The sequence below is a fragment of the Ictidomys tridecemlineatus genome, chromosome 13 (assembly GCF_052094955.1).
Source record: "Ictidomys tridecemlineatus isolate mIctTri1 chromosome 13, mIctTri1.hap1, whole genome shotgun sequence".
Taxonomy (NCBI): domain Eukaryota; kingdom Metazoa; phylum Chordata; class Mammalia; order Rodentia; family Sciuridae; genus Ictidomys; species Ictidomys tridecemlineatus.
The window spans coordinates 3,475,439-3,487,712 of NC_135489.1; the positions used below are offsets into that span (position 1 = coordinate 3,475,439).

Consider the following 12,274-nt stretch of genomic DNA (forward strand, 5'->3'; position numbering starts at 1 on the left):
TTCTCCGCGGGCGGCCGCGGACCCCTCCTCCCGCCAGCCCCGCCGGCGCCCGCTCCCCGCGCGGGCCGCGCCGTTACCTGCCGAGCGCCGGGGGGCCTGCTGCTTCCTCCTCGGCATGCTGCTCGGGCCGCCGCAGCCGTCGCCTCAGCCGCCGCCGGAGTTCGCGGGGCGCGGGGACGCGGGGACGCGGGGCCCGGGCGCGGGCGCAACTCCGCGGCGCGCCCAACTTTGGCCTCGTCCCCGCGGGCTCCGGGCTCCGGGCGCGCCGCGGACGCGGGCGCCGCTCGCATGGACCGCCGCGCCCGGGCCGCTCAGGAGGCGGCGGCGGCGGCCGCGCGGGCCGCTCCCCGGCCGCCGGGCTGCGGGCGGAGCGCGCGGGGCCTGGGCGCCGAGCCCGCAGTCATCCCCGGCGCGGGCCGTGGGCGCAGCGGCGGGCGCTCGCAGGGCCGGCCCGCGGCCCGCGCTCCATGCCGCGCGCGCTGTGCTGGGCGGGCGCTGTCCGGGCGCCGCCGGACGCTCGCGCCTTCCTCGGGGAGCCGGGGTCTCGGCGCGCAACTTTGTCGGCCCCTCTCCTCGCCGGGCGGGGGTCGCGGCGGGCGCTCCTAGTGCGCGGGTCGCAGCTCTCTCATTGTGCGCCAGCGAGGCCGATCGGGCTGTCCTTTCCTCGCGCACTTAGTCTAGGAGGAAGAAAGCAAACAAGACAGAGGAGTGAAGCCCCCGTACATACATGCGCCGGGGGATGTCAGCGCTGCTCCACCTTCCAAACAGTCACAGATCAAACAGTGTCACCCGCCGGAGCGCCACTTTGTGCCCCGCGCTACCCCTGGGGGGCTTGGCTGCCAGGATCGCCGCTGCCTCCGAGGCGAAATCTAATGCAAACACATTTCGAGCATGGATTTTTGGTCGGTCTTGATCTTCCAACAGAAAAATTTTGAAAAATATACAAAAAGCACCCCCCTCAATAAAAGAAGAAAAAAAAAACGCCAACAACAACAACCCGGAGAGTATGTGCCAAGGGGTGAAGAGCAGACATTCACTGGATGGGCGAGGTAAGCGTGGACTGTCCCCCCCGCCCCAAACTCCTGGGAGAGAAGAGATGCACTCTCGCTCTCTCCTCTTTTCAGTGAAATATAACACACATTCGGATCGCAGAGCTTTCAGACAGTCTCAACTGATAGACAGACACATCGAGCTGCTTTTCCTGCTTCAGTTTTTACTCCTCCTCCTCTCGCCAACGTCACCCTGACAATTACAAATAGGTCTCACACAAACCATACCTGTCAATCTTTTTAATTGCTTTGTTTTCTTTTTTTTTTTTTCCCGGAGCTAAACAATATGACACAAAAAAGGAAATCTTAATACAGCATAACATAAAAGATTGCACGTTGGAGGAAGACATTCAGAGATTGTTATTGTGATCCACTGGCTGATCCCTGGTAGAACCCATGTGTTCTAAGCCAAGTTAAGCAGACATTAGTCCCTGCAGATTCTCAAAACTGTTAGTTCCCCTCCCCCCTCTAGAACACGCATACACATGCGCCCACGTGGATTCAAACCACCCTTGGGTGAAGTATGTCCTACATTTGAGAAAAAATACCTGTGTCACTTTTGCAATCCTAGTTTGGAGATTAGACTTAGCTGGGGAAGGGCACTGTGTGGCTTTTATATTTTGGCAATACATGGGTATATGGAAAACAAGAAATGTTTTTAAATTAAAATATACAACTTAAATAGAAATTTAAAGATGAGCTTAGCTCATCACAGACATGTGTAGAAATATTTAATTGGGCCCCTCTATGAATCGTGAATTGATTATTTAGTCAATGCACGCAATTAGGGAGAAAATTGACACGATGAAACGACATCTTTCTGGCTGGGTTAGAAAATGAGGTCTTCATACATCATTGCAACGTCTCCAGTTCCATTAAGCTCCTCGGGGGCACCACCTACAACTTTAAAATGTTTATGTGCTCTGGGAATTTTGCCCTCTAGTTTCAGTATGTGTGTTCTCTCCCAGTGGGAAACCTGTAACCGTCTGGTAGAGCTACTTAAAACATTCATGGAAAAGCACAAAATCTAGGCCAAGATAAATAAAATGGCTTAGTTCGTGCAACTTGCACGGGACAGACCGAAGGCTCCAGGCGCGGTGAGGCGTTCTCCGGACAGGAGGCCCTAGCCAAGGCTCAAGGTGCAAGGAGAGCCCTCACCCCGCTGCTGGAGCTGGTGCGCGCTCACCGGGGCGGGGGCTCCCTGCTCGGCCCAGGCCCCGGCGTGCCCCGCCGCCCCGGCCGCGCTCGGGGTTGATTCGTACCACCTTGCAAGGAAGTGAACGCTTCGCACGGGAAGGGGAGGCGCCTGCGCCGGCCGCCGGGCGCCGCGCCGCTCGGGGCCGCCGGGGGCCGCCGCCGCTCCGGGCCGCGGCAACCGCCGGAGCGCGGGCCCCCACGCTGGCCGCCCCCCTCCCCCGGAGGAGTCAAATCCGGCTCCCGAGCGTGGGGAGGGTGGGGATATCCGGTGCCTCTCCCGCGCCGGGAGGAGGGGGAGGGCGGAGAGGCTCCTCGGCCAGTCTGCGCCGAGCAGATTTAAACCAAAACAAAAAGATTAAAGGAGCTGCGCCGGGGCGGCCTCGGTCCCCGGCTGGGACGCGGGAGCAGGCGCGCCCGGGCTCCACCGGTGCTGCGCCGACGCTGAGCGCGGCGGGCCGGGGGCGGGGACCGGAGCCCGGTGTCTAGGGAAGGGGGAGCGAGGGGAGGGCGCCGGCCAGAGGAGGGGCGGACCCGCCCGCCCGCGCCCAGCCGAGTCGGGCGGCCCAGGCTGGGCGTGACCCCGCCGGCTTCAGCGCGGAGAGCGGGCGGAGGCGAGCGAGGGCTATGCTGCGGCTGGCGCACGGCGGGGCTCGGGCCATCGTGGACTTGTCGTACGCCCGCCACTTCCTGGACTTCCAGGGCTCCGCCATCCCCCGAGCCATGCAGAAGCTGGTGGTGACTCGGCTGAGCCCCAACTTCCGCGAGGCCGTCACCCTGCGCCGGGACTGCCCGGTGCCGCTCCCCGGGGACGGAGACCTCCTCGTCCGGAACCGGTGAGCCCGGCGCGCGCCCCCGCCCTGGCCGCAGCTCCCGGCTGTCCCGGGCCGCCCGCGTGCCCACACTGCGGCGCGCGCTTAGGCGCACAGCCTGACTTTGCGAGATCCCGGGAAGTTGAACCCGCCGCCATCTGGCGAAGGTGAATGTAATGTGACTTGCTAGTGTGAATATCCGATGCCACCGAACGTCCTCATAACTGGGGGTTATTTTAATTTGGGATTCCCCTCCCCTCCTCCGCAGCCCTCCCTCCTCCCCCTCCCGCTCCCGAAATAAAACCGACGAGATCCAGAAGGGGAGGCTCCCCGCCCGGCCCACCCGCGCGAACCCACGGTTCCTGCGTTGACATATCTTTTAGTGGAGCAGGAATAACCCGGACACAATCTGCGACGTTTAGGTAAATGTGCTTTGAAGGAAGGGGGCCAGGAACTGGTTAGCTTTTCCTGTCCCCTGCAGCTTGGCAACCGTCTAGCAATGGCGGAGTCTGTCCTTTCGCGTGTTGAGTGTACCTCGCCGTTGTCGTCTGCGTGTTGTCAGTGCTGTGTGACTGTTGTCTATCCCCTGAGTGCAAGGATAGGCGCGTGGCGTGTGTCCAGGGCAGCTGGGCCGGGCTGGGCCAGGGGTATGGCTGCGTTTACCCGCATGTTTTGCAGACTCGATCTTCTGTCTTTTCCACCCCCATGCTCCGCACCTTAATGTGTTTCCACCTCACTAATCTTTAGTAACTGGTGAAGAGACAGGAAGGAAAGAGTCCTCACTGTGTCGGAGCCATACCACCCGCGTCTCTGTGCTGTTGGTTAGGTCCCTTTGCTGCCCGACTTGCAGGCTGCAGTCCTCTCTGCCCTTTGGCCTGCTAAGTCCCATCTGAACGGTTCCAGCGTTGCATGGTTGCATTTTTCAAGTTGCATAATATTGTTGAAAGGAGGAGTTCGGTCTGACTGTAACTGGGCTGTAAATTGTGTGCTAGGAAGTTCTGTAAGTCCCCTGCGAGGTCGGAAGGACAAAATGTACCCGGTCCAAGTAGCTCCATAAAGCGTTTAATCAGTCCAGTTTAGAAATCCATCAGCCTCCCACACTAGAGTGTAGGAATGAAGAATACTGGTCATGATTCGAAACTTTTGGAAACCTGTTGAAAACTAGTAATTGAGTGAGCCAAGGAGTGGAAATGGGGTGGGGGTCGGTAGGGAGTGCTAAAGGGCGGTGTTTGCTTGTGTGCATGTAGTGTGTGCATGTGTATGTATCTCCTTGAAGCTGTCTGCTTTGGTCGACCTCGGTGCAAAGGATTGCTTCATTGTGTGATGCAATGCTAAAGCTGTTGAGAGTAAGAACATTCTCTCTGCTGAGTTAAAAAACAGGTTTGAGTATGTGTTCACTTAGAACATACAGAGTGTACCAGTAATGTGCTGGAAGTTGAGTTGAGACCAGACTTAAAAGCTTTCCAAACAAACAATAGAGGAAAAGTTACACGCAAGCTTTTTTTTTTTCTTTTTTGTGTGTTGTAGAGCATAGACTGTAAACTCTAATATGAACAAAACTGTGAATAAAACACCTTTTAGAAATGGGTTGTAATGGGGAGAGAGTAGTACAAGACTGGCAGGGGGAGTTATCAATTTGGAAAACCACAAGTCATGTGGAACTGCCCCTATGATGGAGGCTGCTTGGCTCTGCTCTGGGCTGCAGGCCTCCCGGCCTCTCTACCTGCTAGGGTTAACTCTGTTAACTCTTCAGAATCTTTCTTTCTCTCCTCTGCTCCCTTCAAGCTTTTGGTTGCTCTCACCTCCCTTTCCTCCCCCAAGGTTGCAGTCTCTCAGGTGCTGCCATGTGTCCAGGGTCACCAGGGTTGGTCCCAAGGTCGGGGCAATGTGGACCCCTGAGCCCGTGGTCTGAGCACAGGAGCACTGGCTCCCATGTATGTAGCCCATCAGTTTGGGTTGCTTTAAAATCCATGCCTTTTTTTTCCCCTTCCACATACAGTATACATCAAGAATCCCTTTAAAATAAATAGTATATTTATCTGAACAACTTGACCTTTGACTTGTACCTTGAATCTAAAATAGGAAAAAAAAAAAAAAACCAGAGCCAGTTTTCTGCAAGTTAGAAAAGGACAGAATCTTTACTTCCCTCTTTCCTTACCCTATTGGAAACTCTATTCCATACTAGGAAGGGCATTTATTCTTGCAAACCATGTCAGTGAAGGTAGCATCTTACCAATTTTTTTTTAAGGAATGGAGGCTTAATAATTCAGTGCAGGTTAGTTCATTTTAATCCTAGATCAGATTTCACCTGTGCAGTGTTAATTGCATTAAAAATTTATGCAGGTGCTTCTCATTTTTATCATAATAAAATCTACCTTGGAATGAATGCATTAAGCCCAAATTTGGAAGGGTGTTTGGGGATTTTAGTTGCGTTCCAACCATCTTTTGCTCTGAGTGAACCACTTGCATATCCCATTCCATCTAGTAGAAAACAAATTCTTCATTCAAAAAGAGGGCAGTACTTATAAGCTGGACATGCTTTAGGGTAGTAAAGTTTACCATTGAAGAAAGGTGTGAGGAGGGTGTATAAAATCCTTCCGGAATGGGTAATTGATGTTCCTTTATCCAGTCCTCACCTTACCATGTCATCGTTGCTAGTAACTTCCCACCTCCCCCTCCATGCTGAGCCCTTGGAAAAGAGGGACTAGCACCCATGTCAAGTTGGTTTGTGTGCTATTTTTAGCTTTTTCGTAAGAAGGTGACAGATTTTTCCGTTTCCAAGTATTTCTAACGATTTTCGGCTCAAGTGTAAGATAATGGAGCCTAGAGTTTGTAGGAATGGTGAAAGGAGGTGGGGGGATGGGGTAGCTTTTTTGATAAACGGTTTGTTGCTCGAGGGAGGGTAAAAATATTTCTTCTCCAGTGTAGTTGTTTTTCTTTCTTTCCTTTATAGTTTGTCTTTTATTCTTTCTCTTTCTTTCTTATTTTTTTTCTTTTTAAGGAAAGTCAGGTTTGAACGACTTTGTTTTGTCTCCTAGTATTGCAGGGTTTTATTATGGACTCCGGTCTTCGCCTTTGATTTTTGTTCAAGAGAAACCGTTTCCCTCCCCCTCGTCAGTGTTGCCTTGTTTAACAATAAACATGACGAAGGGGTTCAGCACATTTTAGAATAAATAAGCTGGGTGACTCTAGAAGGGTATATATTTAGGGAATGCCCGCACCGGTCCCATTCCTTCTCCTGGGCTCTCTGGATTCCAGTCTTTTCAGTGGGTCGTCCCGTTGGATTGCTGGAATCCCGCACTACTTACAAACACATTTCCAATTAAAGGGAGGTGCCGGAAGGCCCGCACATCAAGCACCCTTCCCAACCTGCCGGCTTTCTGACTTGGTGGCTCACCGTCCCCGCGGCTGGACCGAGCCCCCTTTCGCTCTGAGCCTGCTGCCCTTGAACTTGTTTCTGGTGGAGCCAAGGGCTCAGCCTCCCCGTCCTCACGCAGCTTCTACCCGAAGCCCAGGTAAGGACTGGGGCGCCTTTAGGGCCGCGGCCAGGCAGCGTCCAAGCTGGGGTCCCGCGAGAGCCGGAGTCCCCACACCCAGGGCCCAGAGACCCGGAGAGCGCGAGGTGCGTGGTGCGTGCAGCCGCGGGCTTTCGCCACCAGCCTGAGCCGCCTTCCCCCGACGCCACTTCGAAGGCAGCAGGGATGGGGGACCAGAGTGCCTGTGGGCCAAGGTCACGGTCCATGGGATGTCTGTACCACTGCTGGCCAGCGCGTCAGCTCCGCTCGGGACTCCAGGAACTTGTCCGCGCGGGGACTGAGGGCGCGGGCAAAGAGGCGGCAAACAAGGCTCCTCTGCGGCCTGGGCGGCAGCCGCAGGGACGCTGGGGAGACCCAGCTGGTGCAGATCGGCCACCAGCGGTGGCCGGGCATTTCTGAGGGACCTGGGCCCAGAAGCGCCCACTTCGGGCCCCGGGGCTGGCCAGGTGGGATGGCGAGCCCGACAGGGCTCACGGAGCCGCTGTCCGCCCAGCGCTGGCCGGGGATGACCGTGGCGCCGGCTTTCCAGGCAAGCCCGGTGGCCAACCCGCGCTGCCGCCGGCTCCCCGTGGAGCCCCACTCCGCCTCCACTTTGGGCCTCTGCTGCCAGGTCCAGCATGTCTGGGCTCCGTGTCCTGAGAGTGTGCCCTGCTGCTTCTCTCCACCTCCTCCCGGGAAGTGGCCACCACAGGCGGGGGAGGGGGGCGCTGCGTCTCTGTCCGGAGCCCCCGGGCATGGGTTCCCGAGGTGGGGGCGATCCCCGGGCCACCCTAGAGGGGTAGCAGCCACTAGGCGTCCAGGGAGCCAAGCCAGGGTTCCTGGTGGAGGAGACACCACTGCAAAACGCCAGGGGGTTCCAACCGGGAGGGGTCTCGGGCACACGAAGAGTTAACCCTGGGCAAAGGAGCACAGAGAACAGAACTGGTGGTTGGGCCCCGTCCCCCACCTCCGCAGGAGCCCTGCCATTGCTTCTGCTCAGGGCGCCTTCCCTGCAGCGTGCTTTGCAGCCTAAGGCAAGGCTCCAGCAGGGCTGTGCTCTGGGCCACCTCTCTCAAGTCCAGAAGCAAGCTCCCAGGAAGCCAGCCCTTCCCAAAAAGGCCAGGACTTGAGAATTAAGTACATTTAAAGACGTGGCAGCCCCCCCTCCTTCTCTAAAAATAGAATGTAGGCATCTTGGTATTAAATGCCAAATGAGAAACCAGCAAAAAGTCGTTCTTCCCTTTTGTCATGGTAGTGCATCCTCTGTGGTTTGGAATTCCGCAGTGTATTACCGAGGCTGGGGCTGACCTCTGAAGGCAGCTGTACATGTGGGAAGGAACTGCTTCCCGCTTTCCCATTTGGACACTGTGTAGACACCTTCTCTGTGGTAGCTAGGCCAGGGATGGTCATAAGGGAGTGTTTGTACGTGCAGAGCATTATCTGCCTTGTAGTGAAAGCAGGTCTTCACACCGCAGTTTGGTTTATTAAGTTAAGAGTGAAATTCTTTAAAGATGGCATTCTTAACAGCTTTCTTCCTGCCACCAGATCCTACCCACTTTTCTTTTCATTACAGGTGGAAATGACATGTTTAGGGTCCTCCCTGATGTGTCAAAACCACCTCCTGACATTCTTAGTTAGATGGCTTTTTTCCCTGTTTATCAGGATTTTTTTATTATAAGGTATATCAAATGGAAAAAAAGCTGGTAAAAATACTGGCCTGGCAATTAGATTGACTCTGGATACCAAAGTGAAACTAATCATCTGGTATTAATCAAGTCATGTCTCTGCTTCTTGTTGGGGAGAAATACAGTGACAATTTGCTTTCCTTTCCATTTGAGAGGGACTGTGAAACAATGAATATTCCATAAAAATCATTTTCCCCAGTTTTTGTTCAGTTAATCAAAATGCATATTTTCACACTGGATATGGTTACACCAGAGAGAATATCAGCCTCTTCAAACAACCCTGGCAGTAACATGTAGCAACCCATGACCTTGTACACTCCACCACCTTTAATAATATCATTGCCATTGCTATTATTATCTGAAGGATTAAGTTGTTGCCAGAATCAGTATATCTGCCCTTATTTGAATGTGTTTTAGCCCACTGTTTTTAACATCTTTGCTAAAGAAGCCAATTAATTTCCAGCTTATAGCTCTCGTGAAGTTGGTATGTGGAGGGCTTCCTGACTTTTCCCTTTTTTCCTCTCTTTTTTTTTTTCTTAAACTTCTCCTTTTGGAAAAATAAGGGGGGGATAAAAGCAAATGGCATGTGAAATAAATCACTTGCTGATTAAAGTGATATAAAATTATTCCTAAATTGATGAAAGAATAAAAGGCGCCCAAACTCTGAGTGCAGATCAGTGTGAACAGTACTTGTTTGATTCCCCCCAACCCCAGGGGAACAGCAGGGTTGAATTTTCTTAAATTCTGTGAGATCCTTTAGCCCAGCAACCCCTCCACAGTCACTGGAGTTAGATACTCTTTCTAAACAGAGTGGGAATATCTTAACAAAGAAAGCCTCGTAATACATTGACTTGTTTGTTTTCTTGTAGATTTGTTGGCATTAATGCATCTGACATCAACTATTCTGCTGGCCGCTATGACCCATCGTTGAAGCCCCCCTTTGACATAGGTTTCGAGGGCATTGGTGAGGTGGTGGCCTTAGGCCTCTCTGCCAGTGCCACACACTCAGTGGGCCAGGCCGTGGCTTACGTGACACCTGGTTCCTTTGCAGAGTACACAGTTGTGCCTGCCAGCATTGCCACTCCAGTGCCCTCGGTGAAACCCGAGTACCTCACCCTGCTGGTAAGTGGCACCACTGCATATATCAGCTTGAATGAGCTGGGAGAACTGTCAGAAGGGAAGAAAGTTTTGGTGACAGCAGCAGCTGGGGGGACGGGCCAGTTTGCTGTGCAGCTTTCAAAGAAGGCAAAGTGCCATGTAATTGGAACGTGCTCTTCTGATGAAAAGTCTGCTTTTCTGAAGTCTGTTGGGTGTGATCGCCCTGTCAACTATAAGACCGAGCCCCTCGGAACCGTCCTGCGGCAGGAGTACCCGGATGGTGTGGATGTGGTCTATGAATCTGTTGGGGGAGCCATGTTTGACTTGGCCTTAGATGCCTTGGCTACCAGAGGGCGCTTGATAGTAATCGGGTTTATCTCTGGCTACCAAAGTCCTGCTGGCCTCTCGCCTGTGAAAGCAGCAACACTGCCCGCCAAGCTGCTGAAGAAGTCTGCCAGCGTCCAGGGCTTCTTCCTGAACCATTACCTCTCCAAGTACCCGGCAGCCATGAAGCACTTGCTTAAGCTGCAGGCCAGTGGGGACCTGGTCTGTGAGGTGGACCTGGGAGACCTCTCTCCAGGGGGCAGGTTTGCGGGTCTGGACTCTGTATTCCGGGCTGTCGATTATATGTACATGGGAAAAAATACTGGAAAAATTGTAGTTGAATTACCTCACTCTGTCAACAGTAAGCTGTAAAAACTGAACAATGACATAAATCAAAGGAGAAAGAAAACGAGCACTTTATGCCCGAGAATTACTCAAATCCATTTATTTTTAGTTTGTGATAGATATAATATTTTTTAAAACAAAAGTAAGGTGTTAATGAATCTCTCCATTCCTCCCTCCCTCCCTTTCCCTCTCTCTCTCTCTCTCTCTCCCTCCCCCTCCCCCTCCTTCCTTGGGAAAAAAAGTGCCAATAAAAGTTCCCTCCATACTCAGAGGTAAAACGTTTACATTCGATTCTTTAGTCATGGACGGTCTCATTCCAGATTTTATTGTTCCAGGGAAGTAAATTAATTCCTGATGCAGGACCTGATCGAATCAGTATGTCCTCAGCTTGATGAGATTTTAAAATCAGTCTTGAAAACAGTTCACAAAGCTCTGGGAGAGCCTGCTCTTATGCTAATGAGCAGCTCAAAAGTGAGAGGTGCCACAGGTCTGCACTGTTGTCACTGTCCTGTCCTCCAGGATAGGGCCCCCCTTTTTCTGCAGAGCCTTAACCAGCTATGTACCTAGACATTTTGGGCAGGATTCTCCCCAGATTCAATGTTGGTATTAGATGATTCCGAAAACACAGACCTGTCTTCCAGAAGTACCCTTTATTTGATGGGCTTCATCCACAGTCATCCTGGTAAGCTGTGTTGCAGTGTGAGAAATGTCTCTGTTATTGTGAGAAGAGAATTGATATTGAAAACTTATAGACACAGAAAATAGGTTCTGCAAAGGGAAACCGCAGAGTTTGAAGGGACTTTTAAGAATTTACGTGCACAGGAAGGGAAATGCGTGTGCTGTGTTTATGGTGCAAGTCTGCGTGATGCAGCGTGGACTGCAGGAGGACACAGCTTAGGCATACGCAGGGGATGGTAATGAGGGAGCACAGGTCACACAGCTCCATGCTTTCAGGGACTGAGTGTCCATAATACTACACTTGCTTCTCATGGGAGGCTTTCAGACATAGAACAAGGGTCTGATCTCTGGTCATGGAAACAGAATAGCAGTCACTGACCCTCCTGTTTCATGTCCAGCATTCTGCTGGAAGGAGATGGGTTTTGTCACTGCTGCCTGATGGCACACACCATCCACCAACCACACATGAGAAGCAGCGCGACATGTGCCTTCTCTCCCGAATCATGCCAACGCTGATCCACTTGCCTCTTAACCTCTGGCGCCCGGAGGCTGCTGCTGCTTTCATCATTAAGTCGAAATCCCACAGTGCCTTTCTAATTGAAGGTGAAGCCCACCAGATTATTTTGCAGAGTCTTGGGTTTCAGTGCATCGAACATGCTCAATAAATATGAACGCAATTAAAGATGCTCCAGGAAAGTTGGGGAGCAGATGTAATTCTTCCCTTGCATCTGAGGAGCAAGGAAATCCTACTGCTGAAGAGCTGTTAGTATCTATTTTACAAGATTTACTCATTTTCAGGTACCTAATGTAGCTGCTAGCATGCATGCACAACAATACAATTTATATGGTAAATGGAACCAAATAATGGCTTCACTGAATGTTATGGCTGTACTGAAGGGAAATGTCACGGTAAATAGCTGCCAAATTATGGATCATGCCGAAGTGTCACAACTGCACTAAAGACAAATAGCACTAGAGGCTATTGCCACTGTGACGCTTTTGAGTTATGAAGAAGGGTAGCGGCCTGATGCGAGGCTCTTTGTGTCCTCATCATAGCAAAGGGCTCCTGGTGCAGGGGACAAGAAAGCTCGTCCAATGTGGTGCTTAGTTATTAATCTGTCCCTCTCAGACCTAACAGCTGTGGCAAAACAGAAAGAGACTTTGCCTTGCTCTTGAGTGCGCAAACAAACAAAGCAGGGGAAACAGGTTTTATGAATCTAACTGCGCACAGGAAGTGACTGGTAATGGAAAAATTTTGTAATAAAATAATCTAATCAAAGAATATTATTAAATTTAACATAGTATGTGTCTGAAAGGCTTAGTTGCTTCTTATGCAGATAGATGTGTGAAATCTAAGCAATAATGCACTTTCTCCCTCTGTAAGGACTTGACTGAGGACATTACCAACTAAATTGCTTCTTCTAAACTGAAGTGAGTCCCGGTTTCTTTCATTTTAATAGGAGAGTAATAAAGATGAAAGACCAACATTTTATCTGATGGATCCCTTAAGCTACAGAATAGAAATTTATTATGTTTTGAGGGTATATACTAAATTCAGATCTGTAAAAATAAAA

General features: G+C 51.8%; 2 protein-coding genes and 2 long non-coding RNA genes across 5 annotated transcripts in view; 2 read left to right on the forward strand and 2 right to left on the reverse strand.

The window, feature by feature from the left end:
- Tshz1 (teashirt zinc finger homeobox 1) overlaps positions 1-246 on the reverse strand; it is a 72,383-nt gene extending 72,137 nt beyond the window's left edge. The window contains exon 1 of the mRNA XM_078029870.1: positions 78-246. Coding sequence (XP_077885996.1) covers positions 78-117 — 40 coding nt within the window. The 5' untranslated portion in view covers positions 118-246. The remainder of the gene's footprint in view (positions 1-77) is intronic.
- The window catches only part of LOC120885287 (uncharacterized), a 99,295-nt gene extending 98,432 nt beyond the window's left edge, over positions 1-863 (reverse strand). Inside the window, exon 1 of the long non-coding RNA XR_013429463.1 lies at positions 728-863. This is a non-coding gene — a long non-coding RNA (uncharacterized LOC120885287). The remainder of the gene's footprint in view (positions 1-727) is intronic.
- On the forward strand, positions 565-10,300 carry Ptgr3 (prostaglandin reductase 3). Of its 2 annotated transcripts, none has more exons than XM_078029871.1 (2): positions 565-1,049; positions 9,125-10,300. In XM_078029871.1, the coding sequence occupies exons 1-2, from the start codon at positions 892-894 to the stop codon at positions 10,047-10,049; spliced, it is 1,083 nt and encodes a 360-aa protein (XP_077885997.1). In that variant the 5' UTR covers positions 565-891; the 3' UTR covers positions 10,050-10,300. The 2 variants fall into 2 exon arrangements, with proteins under 2 accessions (XP_077885997.1, XP_005334435.1); XM_005334378.4 differs by lacking the exon at positions 565-1,049 and adding an exon at positions 2,388-3,079.
- On the forward strand, positions 3,086-3,397 carry LOC144369747 (uncharacterized). Its single transcript, XR_013429464.1, has 2 exons — positions 3,086-3,222; positions 3,324-3,397. It is a non-coding gene; the product is annotated as an uncharacterized LOC144369747 (long non-coding RNA).
- Positions 10,301-12,274: the final 1,974 nt, after the last annotated feature.

What these genes read in the sequence shown, in the direction of transcription:
- Ptgr3 (XM_005334378.4), top strand. Translation starts at nt 2,871, where the DNA reads ATGCTGCGGCTGGCGCACGGCGGGGCTCGGGCCATCGTGGACTTGTCG. An exon ending in GACCTCCTCGTCCGGAACCG is followed by an intron (nt 3,080 to 9,124) that starts GTGAGCCCGGCG and finishes GTTTTCTTGTAG; the next exon opens with ATTTGTTGGCATTAATGCAT.